The sequence below is a fragment of the Bos javanicus genome, chromosome 5, assembly GCF_032452875.1.
Source record: "Bos javanicus breed banteng chromosome 5, ARS-OSU_banteng_1.0, whole genome shotgun sequence".
NCBI lineage: Eukaryota > Metazoa > Chordata > Mammalia > Artiodactyla > Bovidae > Bos > Bos javanicus.
The window spans coordinates 97,138,438-97,163,914 of NC_083872.1; the positions used below are offsets into that span (position 1 = coordinate 97,138,438).

General features: G+C 45.4%; 1 protein-coding gene across 1 annotated transcript; it reads right to left on the minus strand.

Annotated features, from left to right (window-relative positions):
- Window positions 1-3,230: 3,230 nt before the first annotated feature.
- EMP1 (epithelial membrane protein 1) lies at window positions 3,231-24,998 on the minus strand. The gene is made up of 5 exons (XM_061417795.1): window positions 24,781-24,998; window positions 8,714-8,826; window positions 6,611-6,704; window positions 6,370-6,510; window positions 3,231-5,456 (listed from the first exon to the last, which is right to left on the minus strand). The coding sequence occupies exons 2-5, from the start codon at window positions 8,789-8,791 to the stop codon at window positions 5,290-5,292; spliced, it is 480 nt and encodes a 159-aa protein (XP_061273779.1). The 5' UTR covers window positions 8,792-8,826; window positions 24,781-24,998; the 3' UTR covers window positions 3,231-5,289.
- Window positions 24,999-25,477: the final 479 nt, after the last annotated feature.

Consider the following 25,477-nt stretch of genomic DNA (forward strand, 5'->3'; position numbering starts at 1 on the left):
ATCAGTCCTGGGTGTTCATTGGAAGGACTGATGTTGAAGCTGAAACTCCAATACTTTGACCACGTGATGCGAAGAGCTGACTCATTTGAAAAGACCCTAATGCTGGGAAAGATTGAGGGCAGAAGGAAAAGGGCATGACAGAGAATGAGATGGTTGGATGGCATCACTGACTCGATGGACATGGGTTTGGGTGGACTCCGGGAGTTAGTGATGGACAGGGAGGCCTGGCATGCTGCGGTTCAAGGGATCGCAAAGAGTCGGACAGGACTGAGTGAATGAACTGAACTGAACTGTGAAATCTAGAAAAATGGTGTATATGATCTTATTTGCAAAACAAATAGAGACACAGACACTGAGAACAAATGTATGGCTACCAAGGGGGCAAGTGGGTTAGGAGATTGGAATTGACATATATACACTGTTTATACTAAATATAAAATACATAACTAAAGAGAACCTACTGTACACCTCAGAGGTCTCTACTTGGTGCTCTGTGGTGACTTAAATGGGAAGGAAATCCAACAAAGAGGGGATACACATATACATAATGCTGATTCACGTCACTGTGCGGTAGAAACTAATAGAACATTGTAAAGCAACTGTGTGTGTGCAGTTGTGTCCAACTCTCTGCGACTCCAAGGAGTATAGCCCACCTCTGTCCATGGGATTCTCCTGGAGCGGGTAGCCATTCTCTTCTCCAGGGGATCTTCCTGACCCAGGGATCAAACCAGGGTCTCCTGCATTGTAGGTGGATTCTTTTTTTTTCTTTTTTTTTTTTTTAAACTTTACATAATTGTATTAGTTTTGCCAAATATCAAAATGAATCCGCCACAGGTATACATGTGTTCCCCATCCTGAACCCTCCTCCCTCCTCCCTCCCCATACCATCCCTCTGGGTCGTCCCAGTGCACCAGCCCAAAGCATCCAGTATCGTGCATTGAACCTGGACTGGCATCTCATTTCATACATGATATTTTACATGTTTCAATGCCATTCTCCCAAATCTTCCCACCCACTCCCTCTCCCATAGAGTCCATAAGACTGTTCTATACATCAGTGTCTCTTTTGCTGTCTCGTACACAGCGTTATTGTTACCATCTTTCTAAATTCCATATATATGCATTATTATACTGTATTGGTGTTTTTCCTCCTGGCTTACTTCACTCTGTATAATAGGCTCCAGTTTCATCCACCTGATTAGAACTGATGCAAATGTTTTCTTTTTAATGGCTGGATTCTTTACCATCTGAGCCACCAGAGAAGCCCTGTAAAGCAACTATACTCTACTAAAAATTAATTTTTTTATTTTTTTATCTTATAGTGATTGATTTATTACTTTTTTAAATATAAATTTATGTATTTTAATTGAAGGCTAATTACTTTACAATACTGTAGTGGTTTTGCCATACATGGATCTACCATGGATGTACATGTGTTCCCCATCCTGAACCCCTCTCCCACCTCCCTCCCCATCCCATCCTTCTGGGTCAACCCAGTGCAGTTGTCTGCATTGATCTTTTAGCTGGCCTTCCAGGAGCTCTGACAAACTTTAAATATAATGAGAGGTAAAGAATGTTAATTAGTATGGAGAAAGAAATTAGTAAAGTCAGTTCAAGCATGCCATGTTGAAGTGAGTTTGACAACTTGGTTTATGGAAGCAAATCTATATTTAAATATTACTGCCAGAATGATTTTAACTTTTTAAAAACAAGATGACCAAATGTCAGCTTCATTTGTGTAATCGATCACACTCATAAACCCAGTGCTATAATTCTCCAACTGATTTTGCAAGGCCTAGTTACCTCAAGAGCTCTTGCAAATTGTGTTCAAATACTCAAAACAGGTTTACTTTTGATTCATCTTCAAAATTATAGATATGTGTGCCCTTTGTAATTATTTTATGAGATCGAGGGAAAGTTGTGAAATCAAACTAAAATAGTAAGATTTCATCATTTCCAAAAGCCTGTCAATTATTGTACCAAGGAATAGGAATCATTCTAATGTTCCTAGGTAAACTGGATTTAAGCTATTGATATGCTAATATACATGGGGAAATTAAGATTGATTCTAAATCTTGCAGTTGCAGAATAGAACAAGCAGTCCCAAGTTTAAGAACCTCCAGTTTAAAAAATTATATATTTGAAGCCAGTCAGAGTCATGCTACCTACCACTTTCTCCTATATTCAGTGGCAAATTCTGACATGACCAGGGAAGAGTGACTCCCAGGCAGCCATGCCCCCTTGGCGATTGACTCCTATTCATTTCCCATCTCTGCCTCTATCAGATACACTCCTGTTGCAATGAAGGGTCTGGAGGGGCAACAGAGGGGTCCAGGTTTCAAAATCTGACTAAGTCATTTCCATTGAAGATAACAATAATAGTTAAATCATTATTAGACTTATTTTCCAGGCTAGACTTACAAAAGTCATTTTAGCCCATATCATAAGTAAGATCATTTTAAATTATCTCTATGGACCATATGCTGTGAGTTCCAGACAATCAGCTTAGGAAGATAACTTTTGGAACCAACACACATAGGTCTCTAAGTGGCTATCAATAATCAATGCAATTTGATTAATTTAATTTAAAATATGTCAAAGTCTTATTTTCAGCTTTCATTGTGGGTTTTTTCTGTGTGTGCTTTACTCTGTGTAGTGATTTCATCCAAGGCCACCAGGGACTAAAAGATGACCTACTCCACATTGCAAGCACTCATCATATTGGTGTCACCATGAAACTGGGGTGTGCAGCATCAACTCTGCCTTCCACTCTTGATTCCAGGCCTCACTGCACCCAGAAAGCCTCAACGCTTTCCTTCTGTCATACAAATACATCCTAGGTTGTGCAATGAATGGGTTCGTGCAAATGTATGTGATACACACCTTTGCGAATTGCTTTATATGTTAAAGACACATTAGTGGAGTTGGCTATTTCAAAGAAAATTAGCAAGTGTCTCATTTCTTAATATCATAAGCCATTCTAATTCAAGATAATAACCTCTAATAGTTTGTGAAATTCCTTTTTTTTTTTTTTTTTGCTTAAAAGGCTTAATGAAAGCAAGATGAAAGTATAGTAACATTCAGTTTTCTGAAAGTTATTGTATAAATGCCTAATGCATAGGAAGTAGCTTATTATATTGGATAAATGCCAAGTTGTCCAAATCAAACTAATTGACAACTTAATTAGGGGAAAATGTCATACATTTTTAGAAAGAAAACACCCACACAGTATAGGGAATCAGAATCTGTTTTTATATGCCTAGAGCTATAAACATTTGTATCAAAATATTTACAATTATAGTATATGAAATATCAATCTATTAAAGAAGAAGCCAAATACAGTACTAGAACAACCCACCAATGTAATGCAAATTACATGAGACATAAATGGCACAGAAACAAAAGACCAGGGAATACATGGTTCACTCCAGTCATAGTTTAACTTTTTAACACAACGCTAGTATCTCTTTTGGATATACCTGATATGCAAATCTGCCTCTGCACTCAAGACAGCCTTCTATAATCGCATGATCATTAAATCATAATTAAAAAGTTCATCGTCCCACATTTTTTTGCTTCCCAACCCATTTACCCCTAGTCCAGATAATTTGGTGGCCCACCCTCCACATTCCCCTAACCAGAATGAACATAAAGAAATAAACTTAGTAATAATCCTTTTATATAAATACCAGCAATTGTGGCATAACAGCTCCCCAAAAGGAAAACTATATAAGAAATGGAATGAAGGGGGAGCTGGAAGAAGAAAAGTAGGCAAGATGTCTCAGATTCTCCCTCGGGTAGATCTTCTCAAATTGATAAAGGAAGTGTCTTCCACCAACACAAACAAACAATCCCTTTAGCCAGAATCTGAGACGGCTTAAACATAGCTGCGCCAGGCCAGAGCAATGACTGCTTAACCAGGATTACCATACTAATACCATACTTCTAAGTCCTACAAAGAAACACTCTTGCGGCAACAGAGAAGCTCAGTGACCATCGGACTGGGCACCACAAGAGTTTTTAGGGGTTTTTGCTTTTCCCTTAAAGAAAATATCTGCCCATCACCTACATTTTTATTTCTCTCACAGAAATTTTCTTATTTTCCTGGAAGTACAGACACTCTTCTTACCGTGGCTGAAATCTAGTATGCTTACTACTTGACAATTGTATAGCACCTTTCATCCAAGGACGTGCGGTGTGGTTGGTTTGCATGTGTTTTAAGAAGCTTCCAAAATTGCCTTGCCTCATCCGTATTGTGGGACAGGCAGGACCTCTGATAGGCGACCCCTTCAGCTCATAAAGCTAGAGCCATCTCTGAGCCTAGGAGTTTTGATCCCCACCTTGGCTAATTAGATAAAACTTCCTCAAAAGGGTATAATTTAGGGGAAGAGTAACAGATTGAGTTGCAAGGATCTATGTCCATCTCTCTCACATCTTATACAACATGATTGCACAGAGAGAGGTTCCTAATAACATAACCCTGATATAATCCTGCTGTAGGACTGCCCCCTTTTCCCATAATTTGTGTGGTGCTCCCACCACTGAATTGCTTGTTTGTGGCTTTACAGAAATTCCAGAGTGCTGCCTTGGCTTTAAGCGAGAGACCAAGCAAAGTCCACGGCAAGAGGTCTCCACAAGGGACAGTTGTGTGAGGCCTGGTCTGAGTTATGACCACGCCCCAGGCCTTCCACTGTGAAAATTTCTTTCTCAGTTTAGCTAAGCCACCAACTTGGCCTTAATCACTATGTCTCTTCTTCCCATTTTGTCACAAATACCACAGAGTTAAATCTCTGCTTAACAAAGAGGGATCCTGGCACACTGGCCAAAGTCCTCCCTCGAGCCCTTCACATGGTGATGTTTTGCTCTGGGTCAGAAGGGCAGGATGGCTTCCAGGCTTGGCTTATTCCACACAAAAACAATATCTGCCCTGGCCGGAACTTGTACCGCTGTGATAACTGGGTGCAGTGAGTCTGAAGACTGAATTCACCCTCGGAAGTGGAGCCAGTGATGTGGCAGCTGCTGGGGTCCCAGGCAGTGTGTGTAACGGAGAACAGCTGGAGGCCAAGCCACATCCAGGGAGCACCCGTCCCAGCCAACGGCTTTCTCCCAGGGCAGGGGCTGGACAGTACAGGACCCCCTCCACCATGTTTGGGTTTCAGCCCCTCCCCCCTTCCATCCCCTCCCCCCCATCCCTCTCCTGGTTTTTCCTGCTTAGCAACTTCCACTCCCCTCCCAAATTCAAGGGCTCCCTCCTCCCCACCCCCCAGGTCCCCAGTAAATGTGTTCAGCCTTATTTCTTTCTCAGGACCAGATAAAGGATGCCGATGATGAAGCTGAAGCAGAAGCAGATCCAGGTCAGGATGAAGGAATAGCCGTGGTGACTCGGCTCGTAGTTGTTTATAGAGCCATTGGCATAGTGATGAGTGTAGATGGAGGCCCCCACCATGACGCACAGCCCTGCAGTGGGGAGAAATGATTCACTGTTGGTTTGGTTTCTTAACATTCAAAGCGAGAAAAAGATTTATAACTTTAGAAAGATCCTATGTTCCTCGTGGGCGATGGGAAAATGAAATCTGAAATTTGGCCCCCAGCGGTGGTTCTGTTGATTGGCCCCGAACCAGGCTTGATGGTTATGTTGCTGTACCATTGGTGTTTGGGTTCTCACACCTGCACTGGTTTGTGTGGCTGTGAAGTAAAACACAGCTTCTCTGGTCTTCCCCACCTCCTCTCCACTGGCTTTCCCATCTAGACCCCAGCACACAAGGACAGGCTGCCCTTGGGGGATGCAAAAGAATACACCTTCCATCAAACTGTGTGGTGTATTGGGAGAGAGGGAATGGCCATCAGCAATTTCATCTATCTAAGGACTCCCACATCTCCTGCCCCTTCAACTGTCTTGTATACAAGCTCTGGCTTCCCAGGTAGCTCAGTGGTAAAGAATCCACCTGCCAATGCAGGAGACACAGGTTCAATCTTTGGGTCAAGAAGATGCCCTGGAGGAGGAAATGGCAACCCACTCCAGTATTCTTGTCTGGAAAATCCCATGGGCAGAGGAGCCTGGCAGGCTACAGTCCATGGGGTCACAGAGTCGGACACAACTGAGTGACTGAGCACGAACCCATACAAGCGCTACATCTGGGCAGACCCCGGCTCCTTGGTGTCTGCCCAGGAGCCCCAGGTTTAAACAGTGAAGCTGATGAGGGTTCTTATTTCAAGTAGCTATCAGGGGTTCTCCCCAGGAGCACAAATAACCAAGCCAGTAAATTGTACAAGGCAGTTTCACTGCTCCTAGTGCTCAGCTGTTCAAGCCACTGAGAGCCCCCAGGGTAAGATCTTCAGGAAAGCTTTTTCTGAGTAAGCTGATACTCACAGCACACCAGCATGGTGGCCCCGGAGAGGAAGAAGCGGTTGCCTTTCTCCATGGTGAAGAGCTGGAACACGAAGACCACGAGGGAGATGACGGAGAAGATGATAGACAGGATCATGAAGGCCTGCACAGCCTTGAGGGCATCTGTGGACAGAGGGCAGGGGGAGTGAGGATGTCAGGCTACCCAGTCCCCAAGGGGCTGGCCATTCCTCAAGGGCACTGGGTACAATATCTTGGCACGTACCTTCACCAGCGTAGGAAAGGTCACCACAGCCACCAGTGGTACAGTTTTTCCAAAGACCTACTGATCCTGTTCCCAAATCTGACACCACCCAGACCTGAAATCAAAAAGACACAAAGGAACTCTTCTCAGTACTCTGTTAGGTGGGAAAAGAATCTGAAAAGGAGTGGATATATGTATATGTATAGCTGATTAGCTCTGCTGTACACCTCAAGCTAACACAACATGGTAAATCAACTACAGTCCAATTTAAAAAAAAAAAGAAATTTAAAAAACTGTTTAAAAACTAACTCCCTGGCTTGAAAGAAAAAGAAACAATCATCGACTTGTGTCTAGACTAAATCTTATGGAAGATGCCATATTTAGCCATAAACACGGCTAAGAAGCTCATTTCTAGGTGGAAATAATGTCTTGCTAAAACTGAAGTCGCAGAGGTCCCAAGAAAAAAAGAGAAAGAAGAATGTACGACCGAGGAGAAGTTACCTCACTCTCTGGACTTCACATCTCTCATTACTTAAAAAAGAAAGACTTAATTCAACCATTGGGTTTTTTGGGTTTTTTTTTTAAATCATTCTAAGGCTCTAAGAAACGGAAACCCTGCGTGAGGAAATTGATTTTAAAGATGTACAATTCATACACCCTACCAAGACTGTTTCCAATAAAGGGCCTGGCAAAGAAGGTGAAAAAAGTTAAGGAAAAAATGATCAACTGGAAAAAAAGGAAGAAACATAAAGGCAGCAAAGAAAACAGCCTTGAGACTGGGAGATCAATAAGCCACGTTCATCTAAATAGAAGGATAAACCTTGATTGCCACAACATGAAAAGTAATTTCATAATAACATAGTCCAGTCAGAGCTATCCTGTGGGGGTAGCTGAAAGTAGAAAAACGACCCAATATGTATTCACCGAGGCTCACCACAGTGCCAGCGCCCCCTCCTTCCAGGCCCAAGAGAAACAGTTATCCTTCTGGGATGAAAAGCAAACGCCCAGCCCTGTCCACACAGAGTGTCTGTTCATGTGGGTTACTGGAAAAGCAGGGCCAGGATGTCCAATCGCCTGCCTGTTCTTGACTTAATAAGCAGCTGTGTGTTCAGCCCCATGTTAGAGGCTGATAATTCAGATTTCAGCACTGGGCATCCATTAAAACAGTTTGAAGCCATTTACTGGACCTGGTAAGCTGAGAGACTCGGTGGTGGGGGAGGGGGGTGTACAGAACACTAAATTCAAGTTTGGAGGAGTCCACACGGCGAGGGGTCTGTCATCACAGTGATGTCTCACTGATTCTTGTTTATAATCGTACCCACCGATGCTGGTAAAACTCTTCTCTCTGAAATTTAAAACCCATTATCCTTCAACTGTAACAAGGACCCACAGAGATTCCGGGATCATATCTGTTTATCTAGTGATGCATGGCCTTGGTTTTTAGGTCCAAGGAGTTGTCTTGTTTTTGTTTTTTCCGAGAAAAGCAAACTGGACTCTGCAAACTACCACTAGAGGTCAGAGTAGCCCCAGATTCAGAGAGCAGAGCCTATGGCTTACTCTGTATTTTTAGTCCTTTTTTTTTTTTTTTTTTTTTTTAGTTAATTCAGGCAAACGTGGTTAATCTTGCATAATTCCACTCTCACATGCTACTCTCTGCTCAAAACTTGTATTTGTTGGTCGGACCACCAAAGCATCTCATCGTCTCACTCCCATTTCTCCTTCTAATCAAGGTTCGCAGAAGGAAGTTTGGCCTGCCGCATGGTGTCTTCATTACGTCCTGAACAAAGCCTGTCCCTCCCACCTGTACTCCCTGGCTGGGCACACCTCCTGGAATGTTTCCCAAGTTCCTTTCACTCTGCATCTCTAGCAGAGAGAAACCCCACCCATCTACCCATCCTCCAAGCTCCACCTCCCCTGAGAAGCCTCACTGTATTCTCCAACCTGGCGAGATCATTCATTTAGACACTTGTTATTAATATTTAGTTGTTTGAAGTGCAAGTATGTGTTTAATTTTTTCCACAACTAAGCTGTAAATTCACAATGGCTTAAACATCTTTTGTAGCACTTTGTGTAAATATTCAAATAACTTCCAAATGAATGAATGAACAGAAGAACAGGACTCACGTTGGCAATGGTAGAAACGAATAACATGATGACGGTGGCAATGTGGACCACAAAGATACTCGCCAGTAACACCAGCATCTTGGCTTTTCTATGGCTTGAGGGTGAAGAGAGCTCTGAAAAGAAAGGAGAACACGAAAGACAAGGAGAGGTTACTCTCATTCAATGCGTTATTTCAGCTTTCCCAGGTGGGTGGGTTCTCTGCTGAAATCAAGAGGAGTTACAGTAAAAATCATCATGATTCCATAAATTCCTGCCAACACCTAATTAGTTAGCCCAGTTCCCCAAGTGCCTGTTCATCTGTTTACATAGATCTAAACAGAAAGAAAATTCTACCTCAGATATTTATATATTCATCCCTCTAATACAGCCTGTTTCAAAACAGGAAAAATTTTATGGTAACTGTTATTATTTTGTTTGCATTGTACAGGTCAAAAGTAGGATTTTGGTTTTTTAAAGGCCTTTCACAGCTGTCATTTCAGGTCTCTATGCAACAATGTCATATAAATTTGCATTTTCCATTAGGGAAGTTGTCCACACTTCTATCAAACTGCTCACCCAGCGATTTTAATTGAAGCGGATGCCTTCCTAAGACTGGCAGCTATTACTCAATGCCCAGAGACCAAATGGGCTACTAATTTGATCCCGTATGAAATATAAAATGTGAGAGCCACAACTTCCACTATAATAATGCTGTTGGATATTCAATAGTTATAACAACCCAATTACAGTTTAATGGTCTGATCATCTACCAGTGGAATATTTAAGACTTGTGTTGCACCTGAGTCTTTGGGCTACATCATGGCAGGGACTCTGCTTTTGGTCTGGGGGCAGAGGGTTATATTTCCTACGACTCAGTATGACAGTTCTGAGGGCTGGATGCAGCGGGAGGGATCAAACGTGCCTTTGGCTTGTGTGTGACATTTACCCAAATGCCAATCCTTCTGGACTCAGTACAGCCCATCAGCAGATGCATCCATCACACGGTGGATGGGAGGATGGGGAACTAACAGATCAAGAATGTGCATGGGTAAATGGAAGCATTCAGTCATCATCTCAGCAGAAGTGAAGAGGGGAGCCCATGGATCATCAAGCCTAGAATAGAGGAAGTGTGAAGGATGCATGAGGGGGCGGCCACTTTGATTGATGACAGTGGCAGGAATGCTTTGTCACACCCAAGACAGTTAAGAGGCGGTGCAGGCTTGCTGGAACTTCGGAAGGAAAGGGCTCATGTTACTCACACCCTAGGGAGGGTGGATGTGTGGCTGTCCCCTCCCAGGGAGGAGATGGATGTGCACATCCAGTAACTGTGTCCCATTTCTCTCTCTCTCCCTCCACCTCATTTAATTAAAGCTTTGAGCTTGACTCCCTTCCACTTCAGACAGGGTACTTATTGGAGAGCGTGGATACGACCATTGTAACACTTCCAGTGCTTTTGATCTGTCCCTTTCCTCATCAGGCACTCCAAATCCAGAATGATCTACTGTACCCTGGTGGGGGGAAGGAGGAGGTTGCTGTTGACAAGCCAAGAATGAAAGGCAGACACTGGCCTCCACTGCCCACCCTGACCCATTCCAACCGCTCCCACCCTCCTTCACCATCTAAGCACTTCCCTACCACCCAGACTCTTTCTGTAGAAATTTCTCCAATTGCGAATGATCAAAATGATGATGTTTACTGCTTGGCTTCAGGGCAGAGCTTAGAGCTTTCGTGCCTGTTATTCATAATCTCCCCATACATTCCAGTGCATTTTTGCTTTTCTCAGATCCTTGCACACCTCCTAAATCACACCTCCTCAATTTTCTGCTTGACTTTAATGCACAGTGAAAGGAGATTTTTGAATTAGACACAGGTCGAGCTAGAATCACATAAAGTTGTTGGACCTCCAGGTGTCAGTTCCCTCCTATGGAAGGTGGGGGTTGCAACGCTCATCGTACAGTGTTACATTTAATCCTAGACGGAGAATTCCCAACACAGTGCTTGGGCTTGGCAGATACTAATGGGGTTACTGTTACTGTTATTGTTATTGCTATTATATGAAACTGAGCGGCAACTGAGTCATCCATTCACCAGGCTGCCCCATGTGAAGCAATAGGATACCTGCTGTTGGGGTCACAGGGCAGTGTGAATAAAATCATTTTGCTCCCCTTAGAAATTATCTCTACACCTAACCCTTGCTCCTTGCAGGGAGGGACCACTAAGGACCACCCTTGGGGATGAAGAGGAGAAACTGACTCTTCCCATCCCTGTATTGGTCACCCTCCCCACTCCCCCCAGACTCACACCATCACTAGATCCTGATCTCACCCTTACAGGGAAGGGAACAGGCCTGAATTAATTCTCTGAATGCAGGAAATTAAAACATTATATAACGAGATTGTGCTTAATCCTCCTTGGGCTATAGAAATGACTTTTTTTTTTTTTTTTTCCTTTGCTTTTAATTGACAAACATCCTGCTCCTAATAGGGGTTGAGGGGCCAGAGACGGAATACAGTACACCAAGCAAGGCCTCCTATATGAGGTCAAGGAGAATGTTAGGAGTTTCCTCTCTGACACACTGCTGGGGATCCAGCAGAATTCTCTGTTTCCTTAGACTGCTCTGTAACCCTCCAGTGTTGAGCCTGATTCTTTTTGCCCCTGCTCACACTCTCCATTTTGATCATTTGAACATTCATGCTTTCCAAATACCCTGCTCATCCCCCTTGGCTAGTCTACTGCCTCACCACCACCTCCGTCACTCCACATACACGAGTTTTCCTGCCCACCAGTTCTCACTTCTTATCTAAAACCACAGCCCCACCTGATCACTATTCCCCTGTGAGGTTCAGGCAGGACTGGGTGAGGAGATCAAGCAAGATAGCAATTTTCTTTCAGGGTATTTAGATTTCTGTAATCGCACCATGGTTTTTCCAATAGCCACATATGGATGTGAGAGTTGGAACATAAAGAAAGCTGAACACTGAAGAACTGATGCTTTTGAACTGTGGTGTTGGAGAAGACTCTTGAGAGTCCCTTGGACAGCAAGGAGATCAAACCAGTCAATCTTAAAGGAAATCAGTCCTGAATATTCATTGGAAGGACTGATGCTGAAGCTGAAGTTCCAATACTTTGGCCACCTGATGCAAAGAACTGACTCATTGGAAAAGACCCTGATGCTGGGACAGATTGAAGGCAGGAGGAGAAGGGGATGACAGAAGACAAGATGGTTAGATGTTATCACCCACTTGATGGACATGAGTTTGAGTAAGCTCCAAGAGTTGGTGACAGACAGGGAAGCCTGGCAAGCTGCAGTCCATGGGGTCGCAGAGAGTCAGATATGACTGAGAGACTGAACTGAACTGAATCACACTATATGTTTCCACCAAAAAAAGGAGCAAAATACCTTGAATTAGCAAGTGTTCTTAGTGCACAGAACACACAATTTTATCTGCTTTTGGCTGTTGTATCCAGCCAGAAGTAGAAGCTGTTTACTGGAGCTATCACATAACACAGGTAGTAGCTTCTCCATCTTTTCACTGCCTGAAATCTGTCAGGTTTTATTGGGATCATCCATTGCCAGCTTAGAAGGGCTTCCTTGAATTTCAGTAGCCCTCCCCAACACATGTGGAAGCAGAATGAACTACCTTCTTAAATGTCTATCCCTATACTATAGGTTGCCCCCTCCCAGCAGAGAAACTCCAAGATAGGAAGATGGGAGGTAATTCTTAAGATCTTTAGGGACCAGCATGTGTGTGTGCTCAGTCGTGTCTGACTCTTTGTGATCCTATGGACTGTAGCCCGCCAGGCTCCTCTGTCCATGGGAATTCTCCAGGCAAACATACTGAAATGGGTTGCTCTTTCCTCCTCCAAGGGATCTTCCCAACTGGGGAATGGAACTCTTGCATCTCCTGCATTGGCAGGTAGATTCTTTACCATTGCGCTGCCTGGGAAGTCCACATACTTAACAGGTGAGGGGAGACCTATCAAATTGGAGAGCAGTTTGGGTAGAAATAATAGAGGACCCAGTGCTCTTGAGACATCTACCCACCCATCACATGCAGGGCCACTTTCTGAGAGCCTCATTCCCTGCCCTCGTGTGAATCTTGCTTCATATGAAAGTACTGAAAAGAGACCACTTCCGAGCATGTATATCTTTGGAAGTATTGGCTGCTACAACTTTCTGTCCTGGCAGTAGGTTTCACTAAAGCTGTCCTTGATTTCTCTCTCTGAGCTCTTCAAAATGCTATGGACACATCTGCGTGTTGCTCTATTGGTGACAACAATTGACAACAATACTCATAAAACATAACTGTTCTTGTAATAATTATCAAAGATTGCAATTGTATATTTAGAAATTAAAGGATTATAATTTTACAGCATTTGAAATGAAGCATTTTAGGGAAGTTCAAGAGGGAAGGGACATATGTACACCTATGGCTGATTCATGTTGATGAATGGCAGAAACGAACACAATATTATAAAGCAATTATGCTTCCATTAAAAATAAATAAATTTTTTAAGAATGAAAAAGAATGCTATTTACGGCCCTTTCCAGTGGAAAGCAGATACTTTGTCCTAGCTGGGGAGCTCCAACCAGACTGCAATGGAAAACAGCATGGCATTTCTGAAGATCTAAGAGACGCACCTACCCCCTCATAGAGCATAGAAGCTCAGGGCAGTCCCAAAGCTCGTCATGTTGCTGTTGGGGCTTCCATAACAACATTTTTTGTGGTGCTTGGAGTTGGACCCAGGCCACCAGAGCTACTGAATCCACAGTATTCTCAAGGGATAGGATGTCCACTGACTGTTCTATGCAGGGTGCCAGGAACAGGTCTCCCCACCTGGCACTGGAAGCAGGGTAGGATCCCCCCTTTATCCTCACCACCCCCAACAGACATGGGACAGGGTTGGTCAGGACTCCATGGGGCTGGGTGGGAAACTGAGAAAAGTATTGGAGGCATGAATGCTGACTCTAGCAGAGAAGTGACTGTCAAGAAAAATGGAGGTTAGCCACTTAGAGCTACATACAGGCTCTAGTTATCCCTTTCCTGTTCCTCTCTCTGCCCTAATTGACAGGCCCGCCAGTTCTCTTTCCTCCACCGCCATCCTTGTTTCTGACCACACGTCCCCTTTCCTTCCCACATCGCTCAGACCACACTAGGGCAGCGGTCTCTTTACACTCCTGTCCCTGATACAAGCGTCACAGCCACTGACCATTCCAGATCTGGATGAAGATCTTTGCTAATAGGACATTCATTGCAGTTAGTGAAACTGAACCTGAAAATTATGCTTGCTGGTGACTGGAGCTGTAAATGCCCAACTGATGTGGGCGAAGGGCTGACGGCCCTCTCTAGCTGGCTCCATCCACTTCAATATTTATTGGTTTCTTATCTCCTCCCACAAAATGAAAGAAGCAAAAGAACAAAGCCCTGAGGCTGCCTTCTATTGCTTCTTCACCCTTTGCAGGCAACCTAACACCTTTAGGGTGGTCTGACCATGAGAAGGGCTTCCCTTGTGACACAGTGGCACAGAATCCGCCTGCAGTGCAGAAGACACAAGAATTGCAGGTTTGATCCCTGGGTCAGGAAGATCCCCTGGAGGAGAGCATGGCAACCCACTCCAGTATTCTTGTCTAGATAACTCCATGGACAGAGGAGCCTGGTGTAGGGACAGAGGACCCTACAGTCCATAGGGTCGCACAGAGTTGGACATGACTGAAGCGACTTAGCACACATGCACAACCATGAGAAATTAATCAGATCTCTGTGGACACCTTTCCTTTTCTGATGGGTAACTCATAGCAGAGACATTGAGAATCATCAACTTCTCGTCTGGACAGTTGAGATGTTGGTAATCTGGCTGCATGATCACTAAGCCAGGGGTCAGATTGCTGACTGATAACTTCTTCCAAACCCTGGAGTGTGTTTATTGAGCAGCCACCACAGTCTGGGGGAAGCAGGGCCTTCGAGCAGTCTGAGGAACAGTAATTGGGAGCAATACAACCGAACAGAGCCCCAAGACCTACTTCTCCAGCAAAGGAAGTGATGGAAATCATGGGCTTGAGTCACTGAAGAACTAGCCAGAGACTGGGGGTGTCACATGATCAGAAACAGTGAGTCGGGGGCTTGTGTGAGTGATGGGAGTGGGAGAGTCCCACAGAGCTTGAATGTCTGTGATTCACTCGGAGTGGGTGAGAGTCTCCCAGACAAAGGCAAAGTGGAAGCATCCTCGACCAGATGGCACAAGATAACTTTCTGAGAAGCACGTGGATCTGTCTCGAGAGCCAGAAGACAGTTTAGTCATTTCCCTGGCAGCCCAGACTCTTCTGGGGAGACAGGAGCAATAGTGACCAGCTGCCAAAGTCCACACTGCTCCTTCCTCTCATCCCAGTTTTACTGCTGAAAATAACAGTCAGGTCATGCATGCTTCCTCCAGTACTTACCTCCCACGCATCTTTACTTTCCACTCCCACTGTCATTGTCTAGCTCGGGACCACCCGCCTCTCCATGATCCTCTTTCTGATCCTCCCTCTTAAGTATATCCTCAGTACCACTGGGTTATCTGACCAAGTCACTCCTCAGATCCTCCAAACACACCACCACCCCACCACCAATCAGGAAAGGGGCTCCACACTGGCCCTGGGAATCCTAGGAATTTTAAATCCTAGGATTAAAAACAAAATTTTTTTAAAGGTCTGTTTTTATAGCCTTCCTCCAGTTAACTATAACATTGTTTTCAAGGAAGTTTAAATTCTGCCTCCTCTAGGAAGCCTTCCCTGATACAGAGGTCAAAAGTAGTCATTTTTCTCCTGTTATTAAAATCATTAGTGGTAGCCCACCTGGTAACAGAATTATTTGTGGAAATGTTTGGCTCCCCAACCCCCAAGATTCTAAGTTTCTGAAAGGAAAATCTTGTCTATGACATGTGCCAAGTATCTGTTCAGCCACCAAATAAAAGAATCAAGAAAGGCAATATTTTCTTCCCTGTAGAAAAAACAATGAATGTCAAGATAACTGAAGTCTTCATAATAAACAACAGAATTCTTGAGAGAAAATGATCCCCCCCAAACTTTTTTTATCTAGGTGAAATTTAGTCCTGTGTTATTTTTAGAAATTATTTCTGTACCCTGATGTTGGCAAATATTGAGGGCAGGAGGAGAAGCGAGTGACAGAGGATGAGATGGTTGGATGGCATCACTGACTCAATGGACATGAGTATGAGCAAACTCCAGGAGATAGTGAAGGACAGGGAAGCCTGGTGAGCTGCAGTCTATGGGGTTGCAAAGGGTCGGACACAACTCAGAGACTGAACAACAGTAGGTATTGAACATCTTACTATATGCAAACTCTGAGAATATTTCCTGAGTATCTTTGACATTTGAATATGCAGGATTATATGTGTGTTTGTTTCCTCTTATTCAAGAAGAAACAGGTAAATGCAAATAAAAAATTTTAAATTTCTAAGTACTATTTTATCTACAAATTTGACTTTCCTATCTACTTCTTTCAATTACAGAAACTCTGGACTGAAAGGAGGCTTTAAAATCCCTCCCCAGAACATGAAACTCATCTACAAATCTATAACCAGGAACTACCTAAATCATGCTTAAACTTCTCTGCTGCTGCTATTGCTGCTGCTAAGTCACTTCAGTCGTGTCCGACTCTGTGTGACCCCATAGACGGTAGCCTACCAGGCTCCCCTGTCCCTGGGATTCTCCAGGCAAGAACACTGGAGTGGGTTGCCATTTCCTTCCCCAATGAATGAAAATGGAAAGTGAAAGAAGTCACTCAGTCGTGTCCGACTCTCCACGACGCTATGGACTGCAGGCTACCAGGCTCCTCCATCTATGGGACCCTCCAGGCAAGAGTAAGTCATGGGTAACTCACTACTTACAAAAACTTCCCCACTCTTTCATCAGAAAAGTCCTGACAATGCATTAGAGGTAGCTGTTGGCAATGACTACCTCCATCTTACTCCTGCCCTTTGTCTAATGCTTCCTTAACAGCATTTTTCTGAAGTGGTCACTTTGCCAGCAGAACTTCCAGGTTATCAGAATATTAGCCAGAGATCCCCCGATCTCAAGTAAATCATAACACAGTCCTGAGATGACCCGAGTGCCAGACAGACTCTGTCTTTTTGTCCATTGGTGCTTTCAGTGAAATTCCCATCTCCTCTGGATAACTGCAGACTTTGAAGAACGCTTTCTCAGACCAAGACACAAGGCTTTCTCGGAGGCACAAGATGAAAGGCAGAGACACTCCCAGTCGTACGATCTCCATGAGTCAGCCCACATCTGACCATCCTCCTTGGCGTCACACCCAGAACTGCAGCTGTGCTTCTCCTAGGAACACGGCATAGGGTGGTGGCACTGATGTCTTTCTGTCCTCTATGCGTCGGGACCATTTTGCTCTTGTTGGTTTGTTTTGATGTGTTTATTTCCCACTGAGGATCATGTGGGTTGGCAAAATGAATATCCACTGAACGCAAAAGCAGAAGAGGAAATACTGTCTTTGGGGAGCAGCCGTAGAGGATGTATCCGCAGGAGGAAAAGGCTGGGATTAAAGACGGGCTCAGTGAATGAGACCTTGGATGAGGTTTTCTGACCATTGTTCTTGTTGTTTTATATCAAGTGTACTTTTCCATTCTAAATATTGTTTTTACGTGAGGGTGGGGAAGGGGGGCCGTTAATTTCTCCATGGGAAATATGTGGAGAGAAAGAATCCTAAAACACCATCTCCTCCTGCTTCTGGACATCTGGATGTTTGGTATGGCAAGAAAGAACTTTGGGCTGTAATTCACTGCGTACACTCATACTGGGGTCTGTTTTCTTTAAAATGCAGGGCAGTTTTTTTTTTTTTTTTTTTTTTATGACCAGAAGAAACATCAGCAGTCAAGCAGCAAAAGCAACAGGAATTTACATGCTCCAAAGAAAACAACTATTTTGTTTTTCATCATCCAGGAGGTGAGGGAACTACACCTCCCACCTGTGAACAGGGTATATTATAGAAAGGGTGGTGCTTATCTGGCCCTAGTATAGATTGGCATGATTCTCACACAGTTAGAGATAAGGAACTGGGGGTGGGGGTAGTGGGACAAGCATGTTATTTAGGGGGAACCAAAAGCAAGAAAGAAAAAGAGCACCTCTTTGAAAACCAGGTTCTCATAAAAAATTCTGACTCAGCTGACTTTGGGAAAATGACGTATCCTCTCTGGACAGTAGCTCCTGGAGAGACAGAGTATTGAGTAGTAAAAAAAAAAAAAAATCATGAATTTTGGGTGCGACTCCTGACTGCACTCCTTTTTTAAAAAAGTTCAGATTCATTGGGTATAGTTAGCACATGAAATTGTAAGCTGTTTCAAGCATACATCGTGGTGACCCCAGCCCCTTTTAACTATCATCTGCACACCTCACAGCCTTAGCGTGAGGATCAAAGGGCTCTTGCCTGATACACAGCAAAGGCTGCACGGCTGCTGGTTATTCTTTTTGTTCGTTTATGGATAAGGAGAAACTCAGCCCAGTGAAATGTGCTTGAAACTTCTCAGGCAGAGTCCGAGGGCCAGCAAATCTGCTAAAAGCAAACAAGCAGCTTGCATCTTGTTTTGGCAAATGTTCCCACAGAGAATAACCTCTCTCTCTCTCTCTGGTTTCCCCTTGTCCTCTTTTGTGTCCGGGGAGGGGCTGGGGCTGGGTGACATCTGCCAAGGCCCAGGCCAGACCTGGGTGGGGTGACCGAGGCCAGCCCCCGCCCCCAGACCGCAGCTGGTCAGGCCATCAGGCGATGTCCCCAGGGCAAGGATGGAACCTTTGCTGTCTTCTGCTGCTGACAAAAGAGGAGTGTTTTGGCGGCCAGACCGTCTCCAAGGGAGAGACTGCCAAGATAATAACTAGGGTTCTGGAAGAAACGCAAGGTGTGGCCCGGCCCGGGTGGAGGTTGGGGGGTGGGGGGGGGGGGGGTGCTTGGGCGGGTCTGACAGTAGGTGGCGGCAACAGGCTTCAACCAGCAACAGGCTTCAACCAGCAGGCTGTAGTCTGGGAGGTAGTGGGGCCCCCAGGGACAGACGCGGGTGTAGCCAGGGGCACCCCGGTGCCTGGCATGGGCTGTGGGCTTGTGGCTCTTTCTGCAGGCAGTTGGTTGTTTAGAGGCTTAGCAGGGTTGAAGTTACTCGGTCCAGTTCCTTGACAAAAGTGGGAAAGCGAGTCCCCAGAGTGAAAACAGAATCGGGATGAAGCCCACTCCCTCGCATCTTCCGGGCCAGGCTTTCCCCACTGCAGCACAGCTTCTCTTTCCTACTTGCGGCAGAATTCTAGAACTGCTATCAGATCTATTGCTTTATTCTGCCTCTCCAACCCCTCCTAGTTAATCAGAGGGTCAGCACAGACTCTCCAAAGTGATGCCACTGGAAATAAACAAAGGGCCTTTGGAGGGTCACTGCTTCTTCCTACTGACTTGCTGAGAAGGTCCACCAGCAGAACCAGCCCAGGCCAAAACAGCCCACCCTGCTAGCACTCCTGGCCCCAGAGGAGCTTCAAACATTCCACCCCGGCCCCCACCCACAGCACAAGGCCCCCTCCCCAGCAGCGAAGCACAGCTAGCCAAGGCAAGCTTGAGGTCTCAGCTTCGTTAGAGTGGACACACCTGGCTGGCCTGACCTCTACAACCTCTCCCAAGCTCCCGGTATCCAGCCTCCCAGGCAGGGTTCTTTGATTATTTGAAAGAAGACATCAAAGTATCAGGGACCTCATTCTGCTGTCAGTCCTGACCTGACCCTTCTGGAAAGGGAAAAAAAAAAAAGTGTCCCCAGGGAAAGATGACCACTGCACAAGTAATCCACAGAAATTCTAACATTGCCTCCTTAACAACAGAAGGTTCTTCACAGATGGGAAAGAAGAGGTGAGACAAAGAACAAAATTCTTGGCCCCAAGGACTATCCTGACATTGAGAGTGGGTGGTCCCCAAATCAGAGGAGGGAGTCAGGGGTACAGCATCTTCACACTTCTGCCCTCTTCTTTCACCCTCTCCCTGCTTCCTCTTTCCAGTTTCTCTCTCTTCTTGTTGTTCAGTTGCTAAGTTCTGTCCTACTCTTTGAGACTCCATGAACAGCAGCACACCAGGCTTCCCTGTCCTTCACCATCTCCCAGAGTTTGCTCAAATTCAAGTCCATTGTGTCGGTGATGCCGCTCAACCATCTCATCCTCTGTTGCCCCCTTTTCCTCCTGCCCTCAATCTTTCCCAGCATCAGAATCTTTTCAAATGAGTCAGTTCTTTGAATCAGGTGACCAAAGTATGAGAGCTTCAGCTTCAGCATCAGTCCTTCCAATGAATATTCAGGACTGATTTCCTTTAAGATTGACTGATTTGATCTCCTTGCAGTCCAAGGGGCTCTCACGAGTCTTCCAGCACCACAGTTTGAAAGCATCAATTCTTCTCCCTCTTCTAGGCCTTTCCATCTGCCCCCCTCTCTCAGCCAGCATACAGGCCTAAGAAACCTCGGGAAGTCCCTTTGCTCCCCACCCCTTTCCTCCTGGCACCTCCCCTTTCCTCCCCAAAGCCCAGCTTCCCATCCACTCCCATCCACACCATTTGGCCACACCCTCCTTGAAAAGAGGGTGAGGCTCCTTTCCCAGAACCACCTTTGTGTCTCTGTCTCTGGAGTCTGGTCTGGGTTCATGTTGTCAATGTCCCCACAAAGCTTCGCTAACCAGGCACTGCTCGGGTTTCATAAATCAAACCTCTTTCTTTGCTTCCGAGAGCTGGGTGAATGCTCACTGCTACCCAGCGGTAAAGCCTGCAGACGCCTATACTTGGAGAATCTCTAAGCGGATGAAGCAGAGGAGTCCACCTGGGTCCTCCATCCTCCTGTTTCCATGCAGACATGTTACATCATTTCACTTTCCTACCAGTGTTTATGGATTAAACTTGCTGTTGGCATAACCCACAGGACTTCTCCAAACAGGAACTATCGGATCTTAGAACGATAGGGTCTCGGGGCCACAAGGGTCCATGGAAACCACCAAGCTCTGTTCCCTCTGTTGAGAAGGCAAATGTTCTGCCCACATCACATGGCAGATTCAGGACAAAATCAAGCGCCTCAAGCCTCCTATTTTAGCCATCTTGCACCTACCGGAGGGTTCCAGCCACCAATTTCAACCCAAGCCTAGTGGGTTCTCAATTTTAATTACCCTGTTGGAAGACAGAATTCATGAAACAGGCCTGGGAAATATGAAAACTGCCACATCCTCAGTAAGGCCAGGGGCACCAGTAGAGGGGTCCAATTTAGTTCCAGAGAAATGCCATTTCCACAGCAGAGAAGGAAAGAAAGAAAGTGAAGTCGTTCAGTCACGTCCAACTCTCTGCGACCCCATGGACTGTAGTCCACCAGGCTCCTCCATCCATGGGATTCTCCAGGCAAGAATTGTGGAGTGGATTACCATTTCCTTCTCCAGGGGATCTTCCTGACCCAGGGATCAAACCTGGGTCTCCTGCATTGCAGGCTTTAACCTCTGAGCCACCAGGGAAGCCCACAGAGAAGGAAAGGTGGATCCAAATGTTGTGATTAAAATGAAGAGAGAGAAGCAGCAATGCCCACATGGGCTTCTGTTTTCATCTTTGTGGTTCAGTTTCAGCGGATTTCCCAGTTAAACTGAGAGAAATGACTTGTAACAGAAGTGTAACTTAGCGTGGTTTTGCAACATGTGTGTATGGGGTATAGGGTATTGGGAATCCAAACAAACTCCTAATTAGAAGCGTATTTCAGCTCCCTTGGTTACTAAATAGGAATCCAGGGTCATCTGGGCAGAACTGAAAGGAGTATGGGAAAAGGGAAGTTTATGGTCAGAAAATTCCAGTTCTACACTACTTAAGGATTATGAGCCCTTTCCAAGGAGCTGGACATCCAGATGGCCTGCCGGCAATTAGACCGAGGTTATGTTGACTGGCAGCCTGTTGCTGTACTTACCATTACAGGAAGTAACAGTGGCAAGGCGTGGGCTCCACGAACTATGGACTAAGTTAAGGGACCAGCCCCACAAGGCCAAGTTAGAAGCCTGTGTTTCTGGCATTGCATTGATTTAACCATGACCTCGTCGTGGTTGTCACCGGGTGTCCCTCTGAGTACATATATCTGAGAGTCCCAGGTGGCTCTGACCTTTTGTGCTAGGCAGCTATGTATGCAGTCAGTTCAAGAATAAACCACACACCTTGTTTAGAAAAAGAGACCTCAGAATCAGATCACCTGGGTAGGGAGGAGTATGTACACAGCCTCAAAACTTCAACAAGGTTCCCTGCTCCTTCCAAATCTTAGGTAGTCATAATAATAATAACAGCAGCACAGATCTATCAAGTTTTATCCATCAAATACTAAATAAGAGTCGAGTGTTTAGAAGATAAGGAACATTGGATGGATCAACAGCAACAGCAAAAATGGAATAGATATTTTCAGGACTAGAGAACTTGGAAGAAAGTATAGACGTTATAGAGAAGCCAATTTTGCCGGATGTAAGAAACTCTAGCGATGAGAGTTGTCCAGTGAAGCGGGGTGGGTGTGGAAGTACCCTCTAAGGTGCCAAGTCCCTTCTCTGGAAATTTTAGGGAAGCATAAAACACTCATCCATCCAAGGTGGTATGAAAAATAAGATTTCTGCATATGGCAGGAGAATGAATGGGTTGACCTCCAAGATCTGTACCAAACTCAATGCACAAATCAAGGATGACACGTAACTATATTTGCCCTGTGCCTTTTTCTGAGGCCGTTTTTCAGATATATTCCCTATCTGATGCTGAGGCGCCTACAGAAAAGCCATTTTGGTTCATCTCTCAGTCTTCTGAGGCACTGGCTTCTTTCTCTCCACTGGTCCCAGTGGGTCTGGGTACCAGCTGAAACTCCCAGAGCCACGCAGACCAAGCAAAGACGGTCTGCATCCCCAGGGTGGGCTCTATGGGGCTCCTTCCCTCGATCCCCCGGAGTCTGGATGTCTATGGGAACTGGACGGGCCAAGTCTGGCCTAGGAGGGGAGCAGGAAGAGAGGAGACAGCCCCAGTCTTTTCTGTGGTCTGCAGAAGGGACGTCTCTTCCCCTCCTGGGAGGGAGCCACTGTCTGCCCTAGGATGTGATCTGCCTTGGGTTGGTGCTCTAGGGCCTCCTGCCAACTCCCAGGACAGTTTCGTACCCTCGAACAATGTAAAATCCAGGGTGTCTTCAGACCAGGACGCCATACCAGACATCCTGCCGGTCTGCCCCAAACCCCTGCCCCAGTCCTCAGAGTCTGGGGTGGAATTCAATCCACCCCCCGAGGGTGGGAGACAGTAGCAGGAAAAAAAGGAAAAAACTCCCAGTCCAGTCTTGTTGAGCATACATAGCTGAAATCCAGAAAAACCCCCATAGCCAAGGAACTCTTTCACTACTTGTTGGAGGAAGATGGGAAAGCGGGAATAAGAACAGCATTTTTAAAATTGCCCTCAAACTCCAGGCAGTAACGCACAGCACGCTTTTCTCTGCATAAAACTCCAGCGTAAAGTGACACCATACAAATAGTGAGACTCAGGACAGTTTACGTGCCCACAGATGTCACTGTTTTCTGTTTCCTGACTGGTTAAATCTTTCTTACTAGCTTTAGCCTGCACAGACTCAAAGATTTGTTTCTAGCTTCTCAGGATACCATTAATGACAATGGCCTCCCCAATCCACGTCGATGTAATCTAGAAATAATCAAAATTTCAAGCGAAGGTGGGAGTCCCCTGCACCTTAAAAAATTGCCCTTGTACTAACTGAATCATCCCCTGGAGGGCAATTTTAGCAGGCACCTTGCCTGTATCCAGGCTGATTATGTTTGAATCTTCTCTTCCAATGAACCACATTTATAAAGAAAAAACTTAATTTCATCAGGCAAGCTGCATCCTGTCCTTCTCCTCGTCTTGGGTGCAGAGTAGGGTGGTGGGGCAGGGAGATACCCCAGTATCTATGTTGAAATGGGCCACACCTCAACCAACCAACATGCTAACCTTGAAAAGAAAAAGCAAATAAAAATCACCCTTCTTCCTTTTCCAGATCCTTTCATGATTAGCACAAGTGTTTGCGTTTGTACGGCATGTTTTGGAAAGAGTGAGAAGTTGAATGTTCCAAAACAATGCAGGAGGAAAAAAACACCTCACATCTACCTAAGAAATAAAAATCATTTTAACATTTCTGATAGGCTGTCTTTTTGCTCTGCACCGAACTTGGCTGCTTCTGGGATAAAAGCACAAAGCGATGCAGTATTTTGTTTTATTTTTAATAAGAACAGATGAAGTTCCCCCAGCCCCACCCTGCCCTCCAAACCCAACTTTTCCCTGAGACCCCACCCTCCACATCTGATCGTGGGAGAGAGCTCTGAAATCCACATCAGGCACCAGAAGCCCCTCCTGCGTTACATTTCAAACACCACTTAAAGAGAGAAAGTTTCCTCTTTCTCCCTCCCTCTCTCCCTCTAACGGTTTTCTTTAAACAAGCCCACCCTGCTCTCCTCCTATCCCGTGGAAAGAAAAAAAAAAAAAACATTTACACTTATACAAAAGTGAATGAACAAGCTAAAGGACAGCCCCATAAAAGCCACCAGGAAAATAAACTGAAAAGCAGAAGCTACCCACCCTCACCCCGAAAAGACAGGCAAACAGAGAAACAATTCAAGTCCTGAGCAATTTAAATCACAACAGAGCAATTGACAAAGTCTGGCAAGGAGCCCAAGTGCTGTCCGGTTTCAAAGGTACGTCGGGTTTCCTCCAGAAAAAAAATGCTATCCTCTCGTGTTCCAAAAGTCCCTGCTCCCAGCACACTTTCAGAACAAGAACCCCATTCCTGCAAGACATAATCACCACCCAGACGGACTGATTGCCCCAACCCCGGGGCCCCCGTCAAACTAGATTTTACTGAACCTTAAGGGAAAGAGTTGTATCAATGCCCACTTTTAGCTAAAAAGCTTGAAGGACTCAATTCAAGGAGTCCTAGAAAAATAGCACAGGAAATAAGAAAAAGCTTCAGTGAGGTCAGAAGGAGGAGAGCAGTGGGAAGCAAGGAAAGTTCTCTGGTCTGCCCGGCAGTGTCGGGAACTGTCCTACCTGAGGGGCCGGTGACCAGCCGAGGCGCCCTGAGTGGCAGGAGCTGGTGGCAGGCGTCCGCTCTCCTGGAGGTTTGTGAACACAGTGAGCAGAGGGCTGGCCTCCCGAGGTTATAAGTTTCCTGAGCTGGTGTGCTGGGGTGTGTGATGGGCGGTTTCTTTTTACTGTTTTAAAGGAGTTTCTATGAATCAGTCCTGCTTAAAAAAAAAAAAAAAGTGTTGGTAAGTAAGCTACGCCCTGCTCAGTTGGCAGTCAGTCAAGACAGGCTGGGAGGGAGCCATCAATTCAGAGAAGCCAGTTTAGGCTCCCTGTGACTCAGACACACAGACCACAGTGGAAAAAGGAGTGACATGGCTTCAAATAAGCAACAGGAGTCACACAAATAGATCTGTTTACTGAAGCCCATTCCTCCTCACCATAAAGGAGAGTGGGTTGCCATGGATACAAGTAAAACACAGGTGATCAGCCCACACTTTTATCTGGTGGGGGCAGGAACAGGGGGACTGTAGTGCCCTGCCCACTGACATCCCAGCTAATCATCCCACAAGTGTGCCATTATTCCTCTCCCACCAAACACATCCACAGCTGCTCACGGTCAGGAATGATCAGGTTGACTTCTGATTACTTCCCTGCCTGACCCTGGGCACTCTCCTGGGGATGGGCAGGGGTGAAAAAATGAACACACCAGAAGGCCTCG